This window comes from Pholcus phalangioides, unplaced genomic scaffold, assembly GCF_987345545.1.
Source record: "Pholcus phalangioides strain wild (caught in Gottingen) unplaced genomic scaffold, Ppha-v1.0 ptg000015l_1, whole genome shotgun sequence".
Classification (NCBI taxonomy): domain Eukaryota; kingdom Metazoa; phylum Arthropoda; class Arachnida; order Araneae; family Pholcidae; genus Pholcus; species Pholcus phalangioides.
The window spans coordinates 87,254,997-87,280,147 of record NW_028301608.1 but is presented as its reverse complement, the minus strand read 5'-3'; the positions used below and the strand labels follow the sequence as shown (position 1 = coordinate 87,280,147).

At 36.8% G+C, this 25,151-nt stretch overlaps 3 protein-coding genes across 4 annotated transcripts in view; 1 reads left to right on the top strand and 2 right to left on the bottom strand.

The window, feature by feature from the left end:
* Positions 1 to 6,132, bottom strand: part of LOC149076955 (uncharacterized) — a 28,246-nt gene extending 22,114 nt beyond the window's left edge. The window contains exons 1-2 of the mRNA XM_089244686.1: positions 6,051 to 6,132; positions 1,232 to 1,404 (exon numbers count right to left, since the gene is read on the bottom strand). Coding sequence (XP_089100812.1) covers positions 1,232 to 1,238 — 7 coding nt within the window. The 5' untranslated portion in view covers positions 1,239 to 1,404; positions 6,051 to 6,132. The remainder of the gene's footprint in view (positions 1 to 1,231; positions 1,405 to 6,050) is intronic.
* Positions 6,133 to 9,620: 3,488 nt separating this feature from the next.
* On the top strand, positions 9,621 to 18,442 carry LOC149076954 (WD repeat-containing protein 86-like). The gene is made up of 6 exons (XM_089244685.1): positions 9,621 to 10,212; positions 11,157 to 11,309; positions 13,958 to 14,122; positions 14,239 to 14,374; positions 17,147 to 17,250; positions 18,201 to 18,442. The coding sequence occupies exons 1-6, from the start codon at positions 9,748 to 9,750 to the stop codon at positions 18,339 to 18,341; spliced, it is 1,164 nt and encodes a 387-aa protein (XP_089100811.1). The 5' UTR covers positions 9,621 to 9,747; the 3' UTR covers positions 18,342 to 18,442.
* CSN1b (COP9 signalosome subunit 1b) overlaps positions 18,361 to 25,151 on the bottom strand; it is a 19,476-nt gene continuing 12,685 nt past the window's right edge. For both annotated transcript variants that reach the window (XM_089244684.1, XM_089244683.1), the window contains exons 8-15: positions 23,870 to 24,010; positions 22,616 to 22,710; positions 22,385 to 22,490; positions 22,136 to 22,216; positions 21,775 to 21,912; positions 20,711 to 20,797; positions 19,446 to 19,493; positions 18,361 to 18,569 (exon numbers count right to left, since the gene is read on the bottom strand). In XM_089244684.1, the coding sequence (XP_089100810.1) occupies positions 18,498 to 18,569; positions 19,446 to 19,493; positions 20,711 to 20,797; positions 21,775 to 21,912; positions 22,136 to 22,216; positions 22,385 to 22,490; positions 22,616 to 22,710; positions 23,870 to 24,010 (768 nt within the window). In that variant the 3' untranslated portion in view covers positions 18,361 to 18,497. The remainder of the gene's footprint in view (positions 18,570 to 19,445; positions 19,494 to 20,710; positions 20,798 to 21,774; positions 21,913 to 22,135; positions 22,217 to 22,384; positions 22,491 to 22,615; positions 22,711 to 23,869; positions 24,011 to 25,151) is intronic.

Sequence of the window (25,151 nt, the reverse complement as noted above, 5' to 3'; positions counted from 1 at the left end):
TACTGTCTCTAAATTTTTTCAGATGAGCGGAGAGGAGAGACAGATTTGATGTGCTACTGAGAGAAACATTGGACTTTGAATTTATGTATACATTTTTATGTTTTTCCACAAGCTCAAGATGATTTTTTGTTCTAGGGTTGACTTATATAGAAAGCCGTTTAAGCATGCAAACAAAACTATTCCAAGCTTCTTTTTCAGTCTGGGTTTTTTTGGAAAGTTCCTTTACTACATTGTTTATTGTAATTCGATGTGTAACTCTTCTTTTAATTTTTATCACAGAAAAAGTAGCATGTTGTAGGTATTTCTAATGCTGCTGATTTCTCATCTAAGGCTATGATAAACCATTTAATGTGACCAGTTTTGATATACAGTGGTGGCATTAGTACTTTTCAGTCATCAGTCATGGGAAATAAGCAAAATGTTGGAGTTTTTTGAAAATTTTATCATTGCGCCTGGCAAAATACCGAAAAAGGAGAGGCTGTCACTATGGGGCCCTGGGCCAAGTGATTTTTCTGAGACTCTATCTGGCAAATTCTCGAAAAATTTAACTACTCATTTTCCTGTGTCCTTCCTCTTCTATTGAAGCCCCCGGGCCGCGCCCGGGTGAGTCCTTGCGTTGAGACGGCACTAAGTATGTCCCGCTTTAATTTCAATGAAATATGGTGACTCGTGTATCCATGATTTGAGAGATATCTCTAGAGATAAACTGTCATTTATCGTCTGATACATATATCGCCGTGACAATTCCTTACAACTAACATAATCCTGGTATTTGCTCTCCTTCAAAATAACCAAATTTCGCTCGCCCGAGTTCAAAAGCAAAGTAAAACATGTCACTGAGAAATGGTGATAGCTAACCCTGTGTAGTCTTAGCGCATGGGAAAACCCGGCGCCTCATGAGAGTGGGGGGGGGGGGCTCAGAAAAAAAGAGAAGTCGTTGAATTTTTGGCAGTTGATAATTGGCAGGTAGAGAGCCTCAGAAAAATCACTTGGCCCGCGGGCCCATGATGCTCTTAAGACGGCTCTGGGCTAGCCAGAAACAAAAATTGTGTTAAATAGTGTTACACAGAAAATTCATCATATTGGTTTCCTTGTTTCATACTGGTTGCAGTAGTTCATGCAAAATTATGGTTTCCCTGTTTCAGTAAATGAACTTCACAAATTATATCTTGATAACTACCTAGTAAAGAATATTTCTAATTAATTTCAAGTAAAAAATAAAGTGACTTACATGCCATTGTTCCAAATGTTAACAGGTCTCACGTACTTGGAGGTATCAAGGACTTTTTGTGATCACACAGATGCGTAATGGTTCTAATCCACGAAAGTTCAGCCCCGTGTTTGACCAGCCATCTCTGTTTTTCTTCGCTTTCAAAACCCTTTTTTCTGTTATCCTTTTTTGCCCTTTATACCACGGAAATATCCAGGTGATCAAATAGTCTATCCATATATATAAAATTGATTTTCTGTCTGTGTGTGTGTGTATGTTCTCTATACAAATCTACAATTTTAGATCGATCGTCGCCAAATTTTGCATATATACCAAATGGGACCGACTTGAACGATAGGCTACTTTAAAATTTCGTCAGACCAGGGCAAATGCCCCAAATGGGCAAAAAACTGTCCGGCAACAATGGTTTTTGGGCCTCAACAATCACTTTCCGAACGTTTACTTTGGTTATCGTGGTTCCCTAGCGATGAGTTTCAGACGTGTTTATGTCTTTAAAAAAATGTTTTTTTTGGAACAATTAGTTCAAAGCAAGTTATCTAACCTGGTACTTTGAAGCACCGTCAGGATTCAAAGGGTAAAAAAGTGGATTGGATTCTTGACTTTCTAAATATTGAGTTCACTTAGATACATAGCCCAGAAAATTAGTTATAAAATAATTAGCCGGACCTATTTTTGAGTTGGTTATCCATGCAATAACACACTGATTTCACCTTTTTATTTATATCCTCTCAAGTATGAAAGTGAAAATCAACGTCACCGTATTGTCTTCAGGGCCGGATTAACCCCTTACGAAGGCCCTAAACGCACTCACTCAATTTGGCGTCCTTCCCCCCCAGTCCCCTTTGCTTTCAACCTTAACGCATGTGGCCTTATGACAATTATTAGATCTGTAGAAGAATAAAATATAATATAATAATAATATATAATAATCTCGAGAATAACTATAAGTTGTTAAGTAGGTATTTTCAAGTGGGGGGGGGGGGGGAAGTGTTCAGAAAAATCATTTTGCTAGTGTCCTATGGCTCGGGAGCCGCAAGTACCGGTGAAGCCTCATGATAATTTTATATGGTTAAAATTTTGGAAAACGTAAGCATACAACTTTGTAGGCAGGTATTTATAGCTAGATTTTATTTTTTAATTACTAAACATTGTTTTTCCCGAGGAACCTATGATGCTGTTAAGACGGCTCTGTGCTTACTTTATGGAAATTCAATGAAATCTCAATAGAAAAACTGAGCATATTAACTTGGTTTCTCTGTTTTGTGTTATTTTTTGTGGTACCCCTTTTTTTCCGATACCCTAAACGCGTGCTTATTTTGCTTAATGGTTATTCCTGCCCGATTGTCTTTTTATATCCAACTGCATCAATCCATATATCTTAAGATGTTTTAAAATTAATAGTAGCTCGTAAATTACATTGAAATAATTCCGCAGCTCTAATTCAGCATTCAGATAGATAACTTGATCTCTAAAAAAAAAAATCGAAATATTTAGCGCCCGTCACAATGAAAAAAAATCTATTTCATTTCCACATTTCTTTAATTTAGATTTGTTCTTTCATGAGCTGCCGAGGAAGTCGCCATGTTGGTCACCTTGGATACGGTTTGTATGTCCCTAAAAGAAAAAGGGAAATATCACGTGATCGAAAAAGCCTCACTCCACGTATGCCTGCAGGATCAACGGTTCGCCAGTAAAATTAATGTCATGCGGCCTGTTCCTATGCATCCTGTATAATTATTTTTTAAGTGCTTTTGGCTAAGAAAGCAAAAAACATAGATAAAGATTTAAATCCACGGAGCACAAGGATCCGAATAGCAAGTGACGTGGTTTCATAATAGTTTGGATCTAAAATGCTGAGGCCGTAAAAATGATTCTGATTGTTTATATCAGTGATTCTCAACCTGGGGCCACGTGACCCCCTCCTTGTGGTTCTGGGATATTCTTAGTGGCCACAGGTGAAAATCAGATGAAAAGTAGTCGCGAAAAGCCGCTGTGGTGGTCGAGTGGTTATAGTGGCAGAATCGCGATGCGAGGATCCGGGATCGAACCCCACAGTGGTGGTCGGCTGAAGTTGGTTTTCCGTGGTTCCCAACTTCAAGCCGCAAATGCGAGCCGATCTCCCCGTTCAAAAGTCTCGCCACAGAGAGCAACAGTCCTACAACGATAAATCATTCAATCATAACACTTCACTCATAGTTAGAAAAACTGGTGGCAGATGGCAGCATTACACATAACAAGCATTACAGAGAAACAAAAAAACTTCACGTCAGGTTTCACTACACGTACACGCACATTCCCGCATGCACCTATTCGTTGGGGGTTCCGCGGGGGTGGGCGGGGTGCATGTGTGGTGTAGCAGTAGTAGGTAGGGCTCGGGATAAATGATGTTCTTAAGTCAGCCACCTCGTTGGGCAGTTTGCCTGTTGTGGCGTTGTATTTTTAAAAGTCGTAAAAGGGGCCTCAGAGTGCTGAAAAGAAATAAAGCTCTCAAATGAAATATAGTGGGGTGAAAAATGTGACAACTTTCAGCAGAGCTAGCCATAGAACCAGAGCCATCTTAATTATCGGGCCCTTTTGGGCATGACCCTGTGGCTTCATATCTATAGGGATAGGGCCGTTTTAAGATCATCGGGGGGGGGGGGGGCCTCCGAGACAATTGATTTTTCTGAGGTCCCACCAGGCGAATTCTCGGAAGTTTCAACCAGATCGCATTTTTGTGCGGCTTCTCTACTCTTGAAGTCCCCTGGAACGTGCCCGGTTGGGCCCATGCGTTAAAACGGCACTGTGTAGGGCGCCTTCATGATGAGATCTGGTACTATGATTCCCAAATGCAAGTAAGTAAATGTGTAAGCTGTTACTTCCAGCTAAGTATGAGCCCCAGAATATCGCTTTGCCCGGGAACACATAATATTGAGACGGCCATGCATAAAATCTCCACAAAAAGAAACTAACGGAACTCTATCCCAGGGTAGGCTAGGATCTCTCAGTTAAAAAGTCTCGCCGCAGAGAGCATCAGACTTACAACGGTAAAAATGTTCACCCTTGCACTTCACTCATCGTCAAAAAAATAGATAGCAGATGGAAGCACTATAACAAGCATTACACAGAAACAAACTTCACGTTAGGTTCACAACACGTACAATCACATTTCAACGTACCAGTTCATTAGAAGTTTCGCAGAGGAATATAAAGGTGCATGTGTGGTTTGGTAGTAGCCCACAGTAAGCTGGACACATGGTGATGCGCTGGTAGGGTTGATTTATCGTGAAGGCTCGTTGAATCGTCCAGTATTTCGCACAGTCCTATTTTTCCCCATATAATTCGGTTCTTCGGAGGGATTATCCATTATCCATGGCTGGTCCAGGGTTCCACAGATCGATCTTACTAATAGAATTTTTGTTCATCATGAATTTAGTTTTGATTAAACTTGATAAGTAGATAGAATCTCGCTCTTGGATGAGGGTAGGGGGAGGCTTGGATAAGAGAGGGGGACCACGAGAAGAAAATATGGTCTAAAGGGGGCCATTGGCTGAAAAAGGTTGAGAAACACTGGTTCATATAGATCTCCCGTAGATGAAGACCAATGAAAGAAACTAAGGACCAAAATGGCAAGCGAGTCCGTTTCCTTTTTTTAAGTGCCTCAAATCCGCTAAATTTCCATCTTGTTTTCTTAAAATTGGTTTGAAAAATGGTGTAGTAGAGAAGAAAGAATTGGAGCATGTTTGTTTCAATAAAATTAGAAAAAATCATCAAAACTTAAGAATGTATGGCCATGAAATGGCCAAGTTAAAAGAGCTAATTACACAATATTCTTGTAATCTTTATTTTAGTTTTCCTCAGAGGTTTTTGAGCATATTCGTTGTGTGTGGGGGGGGGGACACATGAAATGGATTGATTTGATGTCTTCCGAGATGTCGAAATGGATTTGCCCCTATTGTGTCGATAACATCGGTTAAAAAACGCATCGAGTAAAATATTTTTTATGCATGTATTGCGACAGGTGAATGAGTGTTTCGACAGTCTCTATAGATTGCAGTGTGTAATTTTCCTTTCAATGTGTCTTTGTTTTAAAAATTTTTATATCTTTCTTTGAATACTTTTCAAGTCTTTCTTTTATATGTTTTTTTTAAACTCTCTCTTGTACACACTTTTTAAGCCTCTCTTGTATAAATTTTCAAGTTCGTATTTTATACATTTTTAAGTCTTCAATACTTTTAAGGCTTTCTATTTGTGTCATTTGTCGTTCTTTTTTATATTTTTCTAGTCTTCTTCATACATTTTTCAAGCCTCTCTTTTACAGATTTTCAAGTCTTTCTTTTATACATTCTTAAGTCTTTCTCTTCTATATTTTTCTAGTCTTCTTTCATACACTTTTCGAGCCTCTCTTTTATAGATTTTTATGTCTTTTTTTCATATATTTTTGAAGTCTTTTTTACGTTTAATATTTCTTTATTGTCTTGAAAGTATTTAAGAAAAATGCATAATAATATATTTTACTAATGCGTTTTTAATCGGTTTTTCACTAATTTTATGAAATCAAATGAGAAACTATTTTGACATTTTTTAAATCATTTAGTTCACTTTATGCAAATTTTTAAATTCAAAAAACTTGGAGAAGCTTTCCAACAGTTGAGCGTTTCAAGAATTTCACTTGAAATTTTTTGGAGTTACAAAAATGTAGGTCTATTGTTTTTGCATGATTGAACGTATTATGAATCAAAAAAAAATTAAATCTCTCGATTAGCGTTAGAAATTTCAAAAATTTAACAGGGATCAACATTAATTTTAAAACTATAATTAAAGGTCTTGATATACTTACAGAATGAAGAAGTTTATAAGACCTCAGAAGCTGTAAGAAAATGACCACACTACTGCTCGACCAGTATCCACGCGAGATTTACAAGTGAAACATTGTGTCAATGTTCTTAACAAAAAAAATCTCTTAATTCTATAGGAATTGCCTATGCTTCGAATATAGAAGCATGAACAAAACACATGAGCGAAGAAAAAAAACAAGTTCGATGCCTTGCAAGCATTTTGAGGTTAATTACACCTACTGATAGGCACTCACATAACTAACATTTATTACACTAGCTGTGGGTATTTTCTGAATCAAGGTGACAGATCGAATAATTACTCATTCAGATCACAAAGATGATAATTATCATTATCGTGGACACGGTAGACATATATTTTTACGCACCTGTCGAAAATTTACCGCTTACATCGTGTTGGTTTTAAATATTTATTAATGCAAAATTTTGAACAAGACTAAGTTCTACCCAACATAAGCTTTGTTTTATGTATATTATTGCAAATTATCTGTTTATACCTGACGTTATCATAAAATTTAGTGAAAATTTTAATGCATAATGAATAGCTCCACTCGGTATTAACAGGTACTGACCAGATTGTAATCACACGAATAGTTCATGTTCACAAGACGGACCTGTCAACGAGTTGGCCAATGGAGCCCAGGTGCGAGGCCCAGAATCAAACAAGGTGAACCGAAATTATTGAAGGATTTCTATATCCATTAGAAAGTATTTCTTTCGGGTTTTGTTTTTCTCTTTTATATTTTTTTGTTTTTCTTTTATATATTTTTGAAGTTTTTCCTTTGTCTTTCGTACAGTATTATCTATTATTTATACTGTCTTTTGTCTTCTTTTTTCATATCTTTTCTCTTTTTTTAAATTTTTTTCGTTTTTCTTTCATACATTTTTCAAGTTTTTAAATTTTTTCATTAATTGCGAAATAATTTTGGATTTTTATTAACCGCTTCGCTCACAAGTGATTGACAAGTAATTCGGATGATTACTGCTTGACGAATCGGCGATAAATACGATACAAGTTTTGATAACATAACTATTGTTCTAACGTAATGGCATCTTAAAAAAGAAAGGGAAAAATAAAGTAGATTAGAGTAAAAAAAAACAAACAGATGAAAGGAAAACAGTATATTACTATACTCTCTCTTATCTGTAAGTATTACAGATAAGAGATAGGAGGTATGAAGTATATTTCTCTTTTCATCCTCACCTACCTGTTTTCTTTCTGTTCTTTTATGTATATAGTACAACCTATTTAACTTCAGAATGGAAGTTTTTCCTCCTGATCACGGAGATGAAAAGAAGTATATTTTTTATAGGATTGCAACAAAATTTTGTGGTGACAAGGAGAGAGGAAAGAAAACAGATGGATTTGTTTGAATTTATTCCACTGGCGTTTGGACGCAATATTACGTCTTTGATCGTAAAGTAGTTAATTTCAAGTTTTCATTAATTTTGGAATTCAGTCATTTTTGATTTTTCATGAATGTTCCTTCATGTGGTTCTATAAATTTCACTTATCCTCATTATAACTAGCACAGCAGAAATCATCACACCCTCTGTATAATGCCTTTTTTTCCTTCAAGAAGAGTTCTTTTCTATTTTGTGCAGGTTTTTCTTCCCAACTCTCCTATAACAATAATAATAAACTAGGGTAGAGAAATACTCTGTCTTTTTCCATTATTTATACTGTATGCATATTCCCTTGGGGGGGGGGGGGAAAGTTATATTTCTAACACTGTCTCTCTGTCCTTCTGTTATCAAATGCAAACAATAGCTGGCTCCGCCCATTGATCGCGACAGGTTGTGAGAGGGAATCAAAAATGTGTTCTCAGGAAAAGCCAAATTTACAGACGTGTTTGAGCTCGTCATTTCAGAAATAATAAGGTTTTAAGGAGGTGAGATAGCTCGTAATTGCCATTGAGAGGGTTAAAACCTTTTGAAGGTCGTGGATGGTGGTGACCCGCATGTTTATATTTTTTTCTGCTGGTTTTGGGAAACTGCCTGCCCTACACCACTAGGTTAAGGGCGGAGTTAAAACACACACACACACGCTGCCCTTTCCCTCCCTTCGCCCAAGATTTCATTAATGGTGAAAAAAATTGCTACCAGAAATTTGCACTTACGGATTATACGCAGCTGTGGATAAATTATAAGCTCAAAATCTCTGTAATCGATACAGATATAAATAAATCTCCATGACATTTTATTTACAATACCTTTCTATTACTTATTTCGCGTGCGTGTAAATGAACATTAGCTGGCACATTCCAATGTCCTGAAAAAGAAGATTGAATGTCAATGATGCTCTTACGATGTGAAAAGTAATGCGTGTGTCGTGATAGTTCAACTAGGAATCATCGACAAACATGGCATGATTCGAATGACGTGTTTCCCGGGTAACATGTGTTTTGTATTATTATCTTTTCCTTCTCCTACTTGTCATTGCTATTTAGAATCAGCATTCATGATATTTATATATACGCAAGTCTGGCTTTTAATGCGATCGCTTAATACAACGTTTATATATGACACATTGAATAAACAACATTCTGCCGGTAAGTTATGTTAATATTCATTTTTATCACATAGTAATAATAATAATCTTTCCAATCAACGGTGACTATTTTCATGCATTTTATCATACAAAAGAAAATTGAATACCCTTACACACAGGTACATACTTTTATGCTCGCTTCTGGTTGAGTATTACTGAATTATGCTCTAGTTAATGCCGTATTTCTTCGCCTATCCGCCACGCTGCTTACGTTAAAAAAACTTTCGAGGCTTGCAGAGTGCTTACAATAATACGGCACATTCGTCAGTGTCTGTTTCAAGAAGCACACTTGCCAAAAAGTTGACCCCAAGAGCATCATCATCGTGTATTAAATATCAACTATGGACAGAGACACCGACATGATTACAAGGGGCTAAAAAGTACCAGTCAACCTGCATATATGGAACTCAAGGTCGTCCAAGGAGAGGGGGAATTGTGCGTTGCATTGTATATTCATAAATTATTGGGGGGGAGGGGTTCAGCCCTTTCACGAAATCTATGGGGGGGGGCGCTCAAATCCCGGTGCCTATGACTATGGATTATGGCATACTGCTGGTGATGCCAATTTGCCTCTCATGTGTTGAAGAGAAAAGGGCAAATGCTTGTATTTTCATGTTATGTAAGTATCGTGTTGAAGGTCTGTCTGCTCTCCGCGGAGAGACTTTTTCCAAATGGGAAACCAGCTCGCACTCGTGCTTCGTAGTTGGAGAACCCATGGCCCCCACATCCTGGAGCAGGGTCCGTAGGCTGGGATTTTTAGCGCCTCCTTCCAAACCAGACTTTTCACGGGCCCTTCTATAGTGAATTTATAGCATGAAACACAAGAAGTGACAGTAATTGCCCCGGGGTCCCAAGGCTGTGGCCCTGTCAGCCCCACCCTTGTGGGGACCATGAGAGAACCCAATTTTTTTTTCACGCTGCAGATCACACGCTTATTCGATACTCATTCCGAGAAATATGCTAATTATCATTGATTTTTTCACATTTCTTTCATTAGGAAATAAACTTGAAATTTTTTCTCGACTCTATTGGAACTTCTGTCCGAAAATTACCCGAAATCGGGACTTGCCAAGTTTCGAGATGTATGAAATGTGTATGACACATAAATTTTGAGAATTTCCTAACTGGCGATGGGTTTGGACACATCCAAGGATATAAACCCGAACGCAGCCATGGGTTACGTCCTGGAGAAATTCACCAAACACAGAGGAGGCGTGAACTGCCTGTTTTTAGACGCCGAACTCTGTCTGATGGTCACCGGAGGCGAAGACAGGACAATCAAGCTGTGGAAAGTGAACTGCACGCCGACCCACTGCAAGGCATCACTCGAAGGCCACGCTGGATACATCACGCATGTCATGATACACGGCAAGTACGTGATCTCTGGAAGCGCGGACAATTCCGTGCGGAAGTGGTGCCTGAACACCTATAAGTGCCTGTTCGTATACGAGGGCCATACGGCCAGGGTGAACAGGATCGTGTGCGCCGGAGACATAATGATATCGACATCGGTCGACTGCACTGCCCGGATATGGAAACTGTCTGTAACGGACGGGGGCACGAAGCCGGCTGACGCAACCGTCAAAGTACTCGAGGTAAGTTGGTTGCTCAAAAACATTCGATGATCCCCTGCGAGGGGGATGGACGAATCTACAAAAATTTACATGCCCGAATCAGCGTGTTTGGAAAATTCATCGCCAACAATCGCACCACTATGCAATTCACCGAAAGGAAAATTCACCGACAAACGATTCATCGACAAAGTGGCATGATAGCCAGTAAGTGGATGAGCAGTAATTGATCAACTGAGTAGGCAAATTAGTGGGCAGGTGAGCAAATGAGCGAGTGAGCGAGTCGCTCATATGGTCACCGACTTGTTCAATTGCTCACTCACTCGGTCACTTACCCATTTATCGGTACACTCATTCGGTCACTCTATCGCTCACTTACTCACTTTCATACTGTCACTCAGTCGGTAACTCACTCAGTCATTCATATGGTCGCTAACTCTATCACTCATGTGGTTACTCACTCACTGTCTTTTTCACTAGTTAATTCACCAACTCATTTGATCACTCACTCAGTGCCATCTTAACGCATGGGCCCACCCGGGCACGGCCCGGGACTTCAAGTGAAGAGGGACCTCACAAAAATGAGATTCGGTTGAAATTTTCTAGAATTTATGAGGTAGGGTCTCAGAAAAACCACTTGGCCCGAGGGTCGATGACGCTCTTAAGATGGTCCTGCACTCACTCACACACATATTCACTTGATTACTCACTGGTGACCAACTGCTGTCGGGGAATTATCCCAGGGGTGATTTTTTCCTATCGGTGAAGTTGTCGCGGTCAATTTTCCGTAAATCCCGAATCAGTTTTTCATATGCCAGCGTCAGGTGTAAGCTTAAAAAAAAAATACATGTTCGATCAAAATTTTGAAACATGGTGCCGAGCATGTCGGGCGATAGATTTATCCAGCTAATGCTCTGCAATACTTTCAATTAGCACAGCTCGAACTTATCGTGTTTTCTGATCGACAGGGTCACTCAAAAGCTGTATATCCTGTAGCGTTTATTCCGACTGAAGATAGTTCGCTGGATGGTAAGACTATAGCTGATCAGGATGTCGTCATCACTGGATCTTCCGATAAAACGGCACGAATCTGGTCCATGAGAACTGGTACATCCATTCATGTGAGTGATATTTCACAGACTTTTTATGTTGCAGGTACAAACCTACTTATTATCATACGGAATCAAATTACTGTAGACCAGTGTTTTTGAACATGTGGTCCGGGACTTCTAGGTGTCAGTGAGTACTTTGTAAGGAGTCCGCAGGGTGATTTTCATTCATTATAATTGCATGAATGACACATTTTGTGTTGCGAAATTGTAACTTATTCAATTCTTTATGACATGCAAATTATAAGAAACAATATACTCGTATTTTAAATTTTGTGAGAGGGTGGCGCCGAAATTGACCTTCCAACACTACGGGGGAGGGTAGGGGTGGGTAGTTAACACACACACACAATGCACTTTCTTTCATTTTTCAAACCGAACACAACTGAGGTCTATCGCCATGGGCACTTTACTACCTAGTGGGTTGTGCCGGAAGTGTAAGTGTGTGTACGTAACAGTCTGAGTGCATATCCAGTGTTGTGTCCGGTTTTTCAGTGCTGCCATCTATATTCACAGTACACTGACCGTGCCGCTGTGGTGGTCAAGTGGTCATAGCGACGGACTCGCATCGCGAGGATCCGGTTCAAACCCCACCGTCGCCGCAGTGCTGCACGGCTGAAGTTGGTTTTCTGCGGTTCCCAACTTCGAGGCCACGTTAACAGTCTCGCCGCAGAGTGTAATAGGTCTACAACGGTATAATTATTCATTCATTACACTTCACTTACTATGAGTTGAGCAAAACTCATAGTTTTAAAAAATTCATTGCAGATGGCAGCACTACACATAACAAGCTTTGCACATAAACAAACTTCACAGAAGGTTCACTATACGTACACACATATTCCAACATGTACCAATTCATTAGAAGTTCCGCAGAGGAATATGGACGAGGTGCATGTTCGGTTTAGTATAAGTTGCGCACTAACCGTGTTCATTTCAGGCGGTTCGCGACATCGAAAAGGTTGGGAAACACTGCTGTAGGTAAAAGTTTTTTCAATAAGCACTTGCCCGACTCCCCCTCCACCCCACCCCGGCCCTTTGTCAACCAATAACTCCTTGAGACGAGCTATGCTAAATCTCGGGAATCTTCAAAATTTTGCTCACGAGCACGCACGGTCATCGCCATCGCAAGAGCATCATGCTTCCCCGGGAAAGTGATGTTCAGTAACCCCCCCCCCCCCTCCCACTGTTTATCAGACTACCAGTTAACAAAATTTTCTTAAAAATCAAAGTTCCAGATCTCGTAATTGTGAGGCTCTTACATCATCTGAGATCCCACCCCCTTTCCCAGCTCCCGGTTCGACCCATACGTTTAGACGTCACTGCCTAAGAAGGTGCTGGAAGAGGCACTGGATAATGCTCAATTTCATGTTATCGTCCTCCCATTCAAAAGCTCAGATTACGCTCTTGTGAAAATAAACATATGTTCCAGAATTTACAATATAGGTACTCTTCTTGAGATGATAGGCGTAAACGGTGCTTGTCCGGGCCGGTCCTAAAAATTCTGCCACCTGAGGCGAATAATATTTTGCCGCCCTTAAGATACGACTAATCTGAAAAGAGTTTTCTTACTTCACCTCTATAACCTTGATACAGTGGTTCCCAAAGTGTTGATGGTCACGGCCCCAACATTATTGATTTAAAATGTCGCAAGAGAATTTCCTAAATAAAAACGTTCTGATGAGAGTAAATATATCAAATCAGTATAATAACTCTTCATTGAAGTGTGGTCCCGTAATGGGCACACCTGTTTATATTTCCTCTTGTGGGTTTCGAAAAAATGTCTGCCCTTCAAATGATTAATTGAGCTATTTATCACATATACAGTATTTTAACGTATATAAGGAACCCTCGTGTATGGAACCCCGGATTTTTTGGGCTTAAAACATGGAAAAAAGTTGAAAAGATGTATCTATAATACTGTGTGTGTGTGTGGCGCATTTTTATGTGAGAAAATATTAATTAATATTTTTATTTTCTAAATCCAAAGACAAAATTTATTTATTGAAAATCCAAGAATCGTTCTCCTCCTTAGTTTTTGAAACCGTGATTCTCAACCTTTGGAATAACGCGGCCCGTTGGGATTCTTTTTTTTTTTTTTTTTTTTTTTTTTGAGAGGAAGGCCAGGTCATAAATATGACTAATTGAAAATGAAGGGAAATATAAAATTATGAACCACTGAAGGGGCCCGGTTTGACTTTTGCCAAGGTCCATCGATTGAGAAACACTAGCCTATATATATATATATAGCATATATATAAAGGTAAGTTTTTCCTACCTTTTTATTTATACGTTGCTGCGAAATTTTCTAGCGAAGTAGAAGCCCCGAGTTCCTACTTTAAGGACCAGAGGCAAACGGAGGGGGCTCATGAAAATTAGATCTGGTTACAATTTGTGAACATCTCTCTCCAGGAAGGGGGCTTCAAAAAATCACTTCGCCGGGGAGCCCAGGACGCTTTTAAGGCACCCCTGCTGGGGGAAGGGGGGGTACGGATTTTTTAATGTTTCATTTTTATTTCTGCTCTGTTCTGAAATCACATCTTGCAGACACCTTAGCAACTTTTGAAAGACCGTCAGGGAGGTTGCCCACTGACCACTTAAATAAGGTGGAAGGATCTCTGTGGATGCTGCTCTATAACCTATATCAATTCTTTTCTCAGATACTGAAAGGTCATGCCGGAACCGTGAATGCCTTGGTTATCGATCCCGAGGGGAAAATATTGTTTACTGGAGGTGGTGACGGGCTGATTTGCAGCTGGAATATAACGAGCGGCGAATGTCTGAAGAAGATGAAAGGCCACACGGCAGCCATCTTGACCATGATCGTAAACAACGCAATTTCAACAGAAATAATTTTCTTTTGCTCATTCACTAAGTCAATGCGATTATAATTCAGAAATTCATGAGATTCATACGAACATTTCTTTGTTGTCTTTTTCAGAGTAATAATAAAATCCTATATTCAGGAAGCGTGGACCAAACGGCTCGGGCTTGGATAATGGAGTTTGGCGAATGCATCAAAGTCTACAGAGGCAACACGCACTCGATAACGTGCCTCAAATACCACGATAGCTATCGTAAGCGCATGTTTCCACAAACAGCTTTAATTTTATCATGTCTTGTATATATTAATTGTAATTAATGTATTGTCGGATAATCAGCATGGGTTCAGGAAGGGGAAGTCATGTGTAACTAACCTCCTTTGCTTCTATGATTACGTGACTAAGGCTTTGGGTAAGAGCAAAAATGTCGACGTTGTTTACCTTGATTTCCAGAAGGCATTCGATCGGGTCCAACATGGAAAACTCTTGAAGCGTTTACACGAGATTGGAATAGGGGGCAACTTGCTGAATTGGATAGAATCGTGGTTAAGAGATAGGTCGCAACGAGTTATGGTTAACGGGGAATTCTCTGGTTGGACAGACGTCACAAGTGGAGTTCCTCAGGGAAGTGTCCTTGGCCCCATACTTTTTTCACTTTTTATCGACAAACTCGATCAGGGTATCGATGGAATTACTAGCAAATTCGCAGATGATGTGAAGCTAATGGGGGTAATCGGAAATGAAAGCGATAGGGAGTTGCTCCAGACCAACTTAAACAAGATTGCAGCATGGGCAAATGAATGGAGCATGACGTTTAGCGTAGATAAGTGCATGGTCGCTCATTTTGGTTCGAACAACCCACGGTTCTCTTACGAGTTGAATGGTGTCACTATCCCGGATGCAACTAGAGTCACCGATTTGGGAATTCTCATTGACGAGCGACTTAAGTTTTCTGAACATTGTTCAGCGGTTGTCAAAAAAGCGAATAGAATGCTTGGTCTCATTTTCAAAAAGGTCTCTTCGCGTTCTCCTAAAGTCATTCTTCCGCTTTTTCGAGGCTTAGTTCGTCCTGGAATGGAGTATGCTGTAAGGTTTTGGAGACCATACCTACAGAGGGACATAGACTTGGTTGAAGGGGTGCAGAGAAGAGCTACGCGTGTCCTTATTGGCACACAGGGCTTGAGTTATGAAGAAAGACTTCATTTTTTGAATATGTTTACATTGGATGAACGCAGGTGTCGAGGAGATATGATCGAAGTGTTCAAAATTTTCAATGGGATGGATAGGATGGACCATGAACTTTTAGTACACCGCCAATCGACTGCTTTTACAAGGGGACACCAGTATCGATTGGTGAGGGACAATGCAAGGCTATGGTGTCAATTTTCTCTAATAGGGTTGTTAATAAATGGAATAGCTTACCCCCGGAGGTAGTAAATTGTAACACAATTGACACGTTTAAAAAGAAATACGATAAACATGTTGGGGTAAATCGAGAAGCTATCCATTCTTAGAATAAGACAACCATAAGTATTCTTTATGGGCATTGTATAATATTTTATCATGTGTATATATTGTTTGTAATTTGTGTTAATTGCATTTTTAATTGGGTTGCTGTATTTTTGAAACATATGACAACCATATTTTTATGGGCATCTTTTTATCAGCCACCTCGTTGGGCATTTTGCCTGTTGTGGCGTTGTATTTGTATTTGTATATATAAGCATGTTCTTGAAGAGCCCCAATGTACAGTGAGACCTCGTACCCGGGTTCGAACCGCACCGTCGCCACAGTGGTGGTTCCCAACTTCAAGGCGCAAACGTGAGCCGATCTCCCCGTTAAAAAGTCTCGCCACAGAGAGCAACAGGCCTACAACGGCACAATTATTCAATCATAACACTTAACCCATAGTTAGAAAAATTGATGACAGAGATGGCAAGCATTACACAGAAACATACTTCGCGTTAAGTTCACATGTACATGCGCATTCCGGCACGTACCAGTCGTTAGAAATTCCGTTGAAGAAGGTGTACGAGAGGTGTATCTGTGGTTAAGTAGTAAGAGAGCGAAACCTCATAGATTTTCACTGTCCTTCATTCATCAAGCGGAAAATATAGATTGTTCCTTATAGCAAAATTAAATATGTATTTTTTCTCTCCTCTGTTGAGCCATATAGAGGTCTCTAATTTCCCTATTGAAAGTAATAATCTTAGGTATTGCGATTTATTGTAATTAAATACCATTTCTATTTCATTTTTGATGTCTTATTTATTCGAGAAGCTTTATTAACATTGATCCTTCATCAGTTTTCAATATATGAACAATACTAACGTTGTAAAATGGCAACTGAATTGTTCATCATATAATCTGATACGTTTAATCAGATATTGTGTGTGGTGCAGGAATCGTTTATAACCATTCAAGTATGGCCGACTGTACATAAAAATCCTACTTGCATGTAAAAATTTGACTGGGTTCAAATTCAAAAATGTTTATATAAGTGAAGTTCTCCAGTTTTGCTCTTTCATTCGCCAAATGCGTTTAGAGCCGTGATTGCAAATTTTTAGGTTTTCAAAAATGGTTGAAATGGCAGGTCAACAATTTACGAAGGCGGACAAATTGGTAGATTTTACTACTATTACTGAACCACACACACACCTCGTTCATATTCCTCTGCGGAATTTCTAACGAATTGGTACATGTTTACATGTTCGAATGTGGGTGTACCTTCCGTAAAGTTTGTTTCTGTGTAACGCGTTGTGTAGCGCCACCAATGTTTTTTGAGTGAAGTGTGATGAATGAATAATTATACCGCTGTCGGTCTGTTGCTCTGGTAGATTTTACTGTATTATAGAAGAGCTCTAATTCTCTGTAAAGCTACAAAAATTAACTGGACATCCCTGGTTAAATGTTTTGGATCGCATTGATTGATGACTAAGTGATAAAATGTTTTTTCTGATAAAATGTTTTTTTTTTTAATTTATCTAAATGGCTTTTTCGAAGATCCGATAAATTTTCCTGCTCTAGTGTTTACAGGTTGCTCGGACACAAACACAAGGATGTTCAAAGCCAGAACTGGAGAATGTAAAAGGACTTTCCGTGGTCATATGAAAGCTATTGTACAGATAGAGGTAAAACATTTTTTCTGACAAATGCATTGCTTAAGCAATATTAAAAAATATAGTACTATTTGTACCGATCTGGTAAATATGAAATTTAACAATGCGGAGTAAGGGGGACTAATTGGAGTGCAAACTAGAACTAACAATTAATGCCTAATATATACATTAGTTTCCTAACCTTTTTGATGTTGCAGATTCTTTGTAGTGAAGATCAATGGACTCTAATTTGCATATCATAAAAAAATTTAAAAATTAATTTCCAGCACAAAATGTGTCATTCTTGCAACAGTAGTAAATGGTCCCGCAGACACCTGACCCCCCAGAGGGTCTGTGGATCACAGGTTGGAAAATACTGATATACATAACCATCTTTTTTTTTGTAAACATTATTTCTAGCAATGACTGATCAAGATATTGTTAACTACAGGGTGGGCAAAAAGTCCATAGAAACTAAAAATTCATAAAAATCGGAAAAATAACTGAAATAAACTGTTTGCAGAGTTAGCATTGCTAGGTCACAGGAATATTTTTAAAGACAGGGAAAAAATAAAAAATAGCCAATAGGTGGCACTGACATACACAGGTCAAAGAAAAGATACGTTAATAATGAACAGAATGCCTAAAAATCGTTTATTACAGCAGTATGTTCCATATGACCACAGGGGATAACACATTGCAGGAGAGTAATAAATCCAGCAACGGCAGAGTGCAGCAGGTCCGCATACACAGTTTACAACGGTGAACTGGTTGTGGATTAGGAGCGCAAGTTCTTATAACTGTCTCATTTGCACCAAAGTCACTCACACTAGCACCACCTATTGGCTGTTTTATTCCTGCCTTCAAAAAATTCCTGTGACCTAGTGTTTTTATTTCACTTATTTTTCCAGTTTCTACGGACTTTTTGCCCAGCCTGTATTTTTTGTAAAACAATTTTCACTAAAACTGATACTTAATTTCAGGCAATGTTCGATAAATTATACACAGTGTCTGCAGATGGAACTCTACGAGTCTGGGACACAACAGGAATACTTGAAGATGAAGAAGTTCCTGATAGCACTCCACTGGAAAAAATTGAACCATTCAATGCAACTGATCAATAAGCGATATGAAATCATTAAAAACTTTTTTGAAAAAGAAATGACTTTTATTACATGTTGGAAGAGGAAGCAAAACAAAAAAAAGGAAAAACAAATCTTGTACATTGGCTTTTTTTTCAGTTCCAACACAATGCACATCACAATGATTCAAGAGAAAACTCAGTTCCGAGTCGCACTGTTTCCTGGCGTCATGCTCATTTCATTACCTTGAGACCCATCTCGGGGTGGGCTCTGCAAGAAGTTTTCAAATACAAAATTAATTTCCTAAAAAAAGAATATGAATACAAGGCATGAAAAAAACATGATTTACTTTGGAGAATTTCTGGGCGTTTATTTTTTTTTTCATCCTTTTAATCAACAACCATAGTATGTTATATGGCAAATGTGATCAATATGATTATGCATAACAACCTGCACAATTACCTACTATTTTGAAAAGTTTGATAAATTTTTTGAATTTATCACATTTACGTGTGATATATTCACATTACGTGTGATGTATACCCCCCCCCCCTCCCCAGCTGGTATTGGTAAATATGATAAATCACCAATGACTCAAATTTATGACATTTTGCTCAAAATTTAGTCTAGGATGATGGATTCAATTGGTGATATTATCGGTTATATGTTAAAAATGTTGATAATTGTGAAGGAAATGTGTGGTGCACCACACATTTCTACACATCATGTGTATTGTGCATCACATATAGGAAAAACTGATAAGTGGTTGAATTTAAGAGGCACATTTCTGCATGATTTCTTCCATATTTATCATACATGCCAATTCGAGAATTATGCATAATCACCAGTGAAAGCGATATACATAGGAAAATTTATCAAAATTACAGAGACAATTGGTGACTATGCATAATAACTGGAAATTATGTGCAATTAATGACTTATCACATTTACTGTAGCATATGTATATTATCACAATAACAAAAGAAAATTACACTAGCACCGCTAGTGTTCATTCGCTAGTGTTGTGCGGAAGTTCAGATTCCAACATAATTCAATTATTCCCTTCACCATAACAATATTTTTACATGGCATGAAAATCCAATGAAACTAACGAAATATCTTTTAGAAAGAAAAAACTTTTCTTACTTTCACTTGTATTTGGTTTCTAAGCATGGCTGAGCGCAATATGAGGGACTGAAAAAGGTTTATAAGAAATAAAGTATGTATTCATAAAATTTCTGAAAAGTCACAAAATTATACATGAGATTAAATTAACTACACAACTTCTGGATATTAGGTCATGATTTCAGAAATTCACTTTATGACATTTCATCTTTGATTATAAAGACCCATCCATAACTACACCTCTGAAGATAAATGTAACAAGTATTATTAGAACACAGGAAAACGAATTTCTCAGAACAAAGCAGCATGCCTATCATCATGAAAATAGCATATCATTCATTAAAGGACAGACAGATGGGCCTCAGACAACATTTTAGAACATTAGATTATCAAAAACCGTAACTGAAACGAATGAAATGAAAATACGAGTAAATGTTCAAAATATGAATTAAAAAGCAGAAAATTATTGAAAGGCTTAAAATGCTTATTTTACTCTGGTACAACGAATAAAACAAGAAATTTTTGCATATGCCAATACACAAAAAATAACTTAATACTAAAAAAATCGGCTGAAAACAGTAAAGGTCTCAGAAATTCTTTTACTTTGTGAAAATGTCTATAAGACCATCATAGTTATATTAAAATAATTCTCAATAAAATGAATATACTGCTATCTATATATATAAATGATTTTCAGTCTGTGTGTTCTCTATACAAATCTACTATTTTCGACCGATCCTCGCCAAATTTTGCAGGACCTGACTTGAACGATATAGTATACTTTAACACTTCATCAGAGCTGGGCAAATGCCAAAATGGGGGGGGGGGGGGTAACTATCATGCAACAATGACTTTTGAAATGTCTACTTTGGTTACTGTGGTTTCCAAACTGCACATTAGACATGTTTATTCCTTTACAATGGTTTATCACTTCTTCAATGCTCTGAGTATATGGGGGAGAGGGAACCCAGGCAGTGCCAGGTATTATAACTGGTTAGGAAATAAATTAGAAAAGGGGAAATTTGAAAACTTGATCAGATAATTGTCTTAAAATATATAAAATGTTTCAAGGTTATTTGACATTCATTTTGGAAATCATATTCTGAACTTCCCTTGTACATAACAGATTTAGCCGATACAGTAACTACAAATGCATTCAGTGACACTAATCTGACACTAATCTGCCATGCTTATAAGACTTCTATTCTGGCAAAATTGCAAATACCATACAAGTAACAGATCTCAACAATTTATTACACGAAATAATTTAAAGAAAAAAAACATACTGTGGTTCGCCTATGATATTCCTTGCCTATGTTTAATGCTTTCTCAAATGTTGTGCTCCTTTGGTCCACATCCTTTGCATACAAGATCTGCCAAAAATATCATGAAACATTATCCATGAACCAATGTGTAATTTGGAATTACAGCAAAAAAAATTAAATACACGCCTACAAGTACATCCTTGTTTATATACAGTATTTAATTCCACCTGTATAATAATTGCAATAGTATAAAAAGTTTGACTAAAAAAATTAGCAAATAGAAACCATAGTGACGAAATATGTATAAACTTGATTATGGACAGTTGTTCAGATCAAGAAGAAATTCACCTTCTATAAAAGATTTTTTTTTAAATGCTGAAATTTCATGAAAAAAAAAACTCATCAATAAACAGTTTTACTTTACATATTCAGATGTTCCCTAGTGTCCCCCAAGAAACCCTATCTTTTGTATCATTTCAGGAAAACTCAAGTCTTCAATATGAAACAAGTGAAAATATAATTATTTAAAATAAATCAACCTGCATTTTATCTTTAAAAAAAATGTGGCTGGCATGCACGAGATGATCATGGTATGAATCATTTGAGTTTACATCATTTCCTATGGGGAAAGTTTGATTGATACACAAGTGTTCTGGATTATGAGCACATTATGCACCAATAAATTATGCTTATAAACCAAAGTTCCACTGTATATCCTCTTAGAGACTAGACACAAATAAGTCTTCAATAATATCAATAATTAATACACACCACAATATTATAACAAATACTTATGCATAATCAAAACTAATAATAAGCAAAATGTATTCAATTATACTTATAAAAATAAGTTATTATTATCATAATAACTCGTAACTGCAATAAACCAGCTTGATAAGGAATAAGTAAATTAGAGACACAACATGATCATTATAAAATTACAAATTATTTTTCAGAGAAAGAAAATGTAAAAAAAACTTTTGAACAAAAGTTCATGAAAATGAAATCACAATAACAAAAAAAATTGCTAAGAACATTTAAAAATAACAAAAATATATTGCACTGTATGAAAGAAAATAAATTACCTTATTGTGAGAATCGATTCTCGCTTGAATCTGACTGTCCAAAATTAACTGCATCAATTCATCCTCAAGAGCATTTATTGTAGTATTGAAAGCAGATGCCATTTTGTTCATATCAGCAGAAAGATAGGGACTGAAGTACTGGAGAAGATTGATTAAAAGAAATAAGAATTAAAAAATTTGTCATATCAAACTAGATAATATAGCATTCATTTTAATATTTTTTTCTTAATTTTTTAAAACCATTTCAATTATTGCAGATTATTTTATTTAAAGAGAAACAAAATTAATTACAGCAAGCAAACTTCAGCTTTTTGAAAATGAAAGTAATATGTGATAAATTGTTTAAAACACCTAAGCTTACCTGAATTAAAGCTCGGTTTCGTATCTGAGTGTACAAGGTATTTACATGGGGAGCAAGATACATATCAAGCAATAAATTATCCTGAAAAAAAACAAAGTGAAAAACTAAATTACATGTATGTAAATATGTTTTATATATTACACAAAAATTAAATGAGACATTGGTAATTGATTTGAACCTCATAATTTAATAAAGAAGTAATTGATACTGATCAAAAACTATAGGTAACAACATGCAGTCAATACTCACTCTAATTTCATCCAACATTGTCAAACAGGAAGCATATTTAGACTCATAAAAGCGGAAAATTATGTCTCTTAACTGGGGCTCTAACTCAAGGAAAAGTTTGAAAGAACTGCAATAAGAGAACAAGCAAGAAATCACACATTATAAAAATAGGTTGTAAATGTACTGTGGTAATGACCATAACATCAAAAGAAGAAAAATATCATCCACCAAAACATTTTTGACACAACTCACCTACTGGAAATAATATTTTTCAACAACTCTTGCCTATCAAATGATGCAAGTGCACAGAGGCCACCATACATCGCCACATTATTTGGTGAAAGAAGCTGAAATTTATATCAAGTTACAATGAGTATAGGAAAAAGAATAAAAGATGCAACTGAAGATGGAAATTCACAAAATTAACACATGTAAATAATTTGTACCAAGTGCAGGCATAAAATGTTCCCCTTGTTATACTGATAAAATTTTTAATGCAGTAAAACCTCATTAGGTCGTCACTCACGTTATCGAGAAATGGCTTAAGCAAAGTGCCATCAATTTTCAATCTGCAATACTGTGAAAATCATATAATTTTAAATTGTATAACTTTAATGATTGAAATATGAATTAAAATTACAATGTCAACAAAATTTATAGATTACAAAAAGAAAAATTAAATTTTTACCTTTTTTGAGCTTTCAGTATTTTACACTTGTATGGCAGAATACACACTTCCAGATACAAACGCAAAGTAAACTTGAAGACAGGGCTCAATTTTGACTTGGGAGGGGGTGGGGTCCCTAGGCCAGCAGATACTAGAAGGACTCAACTTGATTAAAAAATGTCTGGTTTTTCAACAAATATATTTTGTTGATGCTGAATGGGGTCTAGTCGAACAGTCTGTAAAGTTTCTAAAACTTTTGGGGTTTTTTTTTGCAGCAAATGAACTTTCTCAGTTTAACTTTTGTTACTAGAGCTGTTCCATGTTGGTACATAAAACTTTTATGACCACTTTTGAACATATGACAATGCTATTATCAACCTCTTCCTTTAAAGGGAGCCATAGAAATGATCTGTTCCTCAAACTTTTCCATAGTGGCGAGTTAACCGAAATTAGCGATGAGTACAAAAAAGTTTAATAACATTGTTATCTATGAAAGCTAGACGGGACCGAAGAAAAATGACGATTTAACTGGAGTGACAAATTATTAAGGTGTCGACTTAACAAGGTTTCACTACTTCAGATTATGTAATTGAAATGTTTTTTTTCAAATTAGATGCAATAGAAATTTATAATGTATAATTAATAATAATGTGTAATTAATAAGCATTTGAAATTTTACAACTAGAGCTGTTTGATCAAGTGGTGTTTTTTTACAAAGGGGAAAAACACCACTAAAAATGATGTTTTATTAATTTAAGGTAGAAGTTGTGTAATAAGCAATCAAAGGAGTGCCACAACAATTTGAAATAAAGCTACATTACTTTTTTTAATAAACTTACATCAGGGAAATCACAGTGATCAAAGGATGCCTGCAAAAAATTCTTTGCAGCTGACTTGTACTTCTTAGTTGCTAACTCTGCCAACCCAGCAGCACATCTGAGCTTCGTTAGTACCACTTGATTTGTCTCCTTACCATTAACCTGAAAGTACCCATATATACTTATTTTATAAATGTATACAAAAAAAAAAAGAACAAGCACATAATTTAATACCTCCTGTCATAGTTGTTATACAAACTTAAATAACTTAATAATAATAATGTGGTCTGCACGTATTCCCAAGGGATCAACATGATCTGTCCAGGGAATTTTTTAGTGTTAGTAGACATCCATGCCCAAACCGGGACTCGAACCCAGACCGAACGCATTGAGAAGCTAGTTTCCTAACCACTCAACTGACAGGCAGCAAATATCAAATAATTTAAGTTAAATTTTAAAAGAGAGAAAATCATATTTCATAAAAATTGTACAAACTGTTTTCAAAAGTCAAGAATGTTTGCAAAAAAAAATTTTTTTTTTTTTTTTTTTTTTTTTTTTAATTTTAATTCAAGCATCAAAAGTGTACATATACAATTGATAGAGTATACCCAAGGAGCCAGGAATGGCTCATACTGGATATTTAATACATAGACAAATCGTCTAACACAGTGAAAATAATACACAATAGAATTATAGGAACGGAAAAAAAGGGGGGGGGGATTAACAAGATATATAATTAAACACCTGCAATCAACATGAGTTACAAGATTATTTCAAAGCTATTTCGTATTCAGTCAAATATAAGTGAACAACTTCCAACATAGGTTTCCTCAAAATAAATAGAGAAAGATCAGACAGCTGTTCTTAAGGCCAACAACTTAGAAACAACTTTCTAATTGGGTTTTGGGAGAGGGAAGGAAGTTTATAAAAAAAAAATTATTTTAATATACAACCCCTTAAAACATGAATGGCATATCCAGGGCTCAGCACGGATCATGGCCTCAAAACTAGTGAAAATAGTGACCAAAATATTTAAAAAAGTGACCAAATAGTGACCAAAATGTTTAAAAAGTGACCCAATAGTGACCAAAATAATTTTAGAAAGAGACCAAATGGACAATGAATTTTGATTATTACCAAATTGAATGAATTGAAATTGAATTTAGTTTTCACTAAACTTTGTATTTCAATGGAGCTCATCGAAATTGCTTTTTTTACGTATAGTAGTGTGAAATAAATCAAACTCGAATGCATTCTGCTAACCAGAAAAGTTTTGAATAACTTATCAAATTTATCAACAACT

Excerpts from the sequence above, each read along its gene's own strand:
- LOC149076954 (XM_089244685.1), top strand. The coding sequence starts at position 9,748 with ATGGGTTTGGACACATCCAAGGATATAAACCCGAACGCAGCCATGGGT. Across the intron at positions 10,213-11,156 it reads CAACCGTCAAAGTACTCGAG|GGTCACTCAAAAGCTGTATA; the intron begins GTAAGTTGGTTG and ends TCTGATCGACAG. Across the intron at positions 17,251-18,200 it reads AAGCTATTGTACAGATAGAG|GCAATGTTCGATAAATTATA; the intron begins GTAAAACATTTT and ends ACTTAATTTCAG.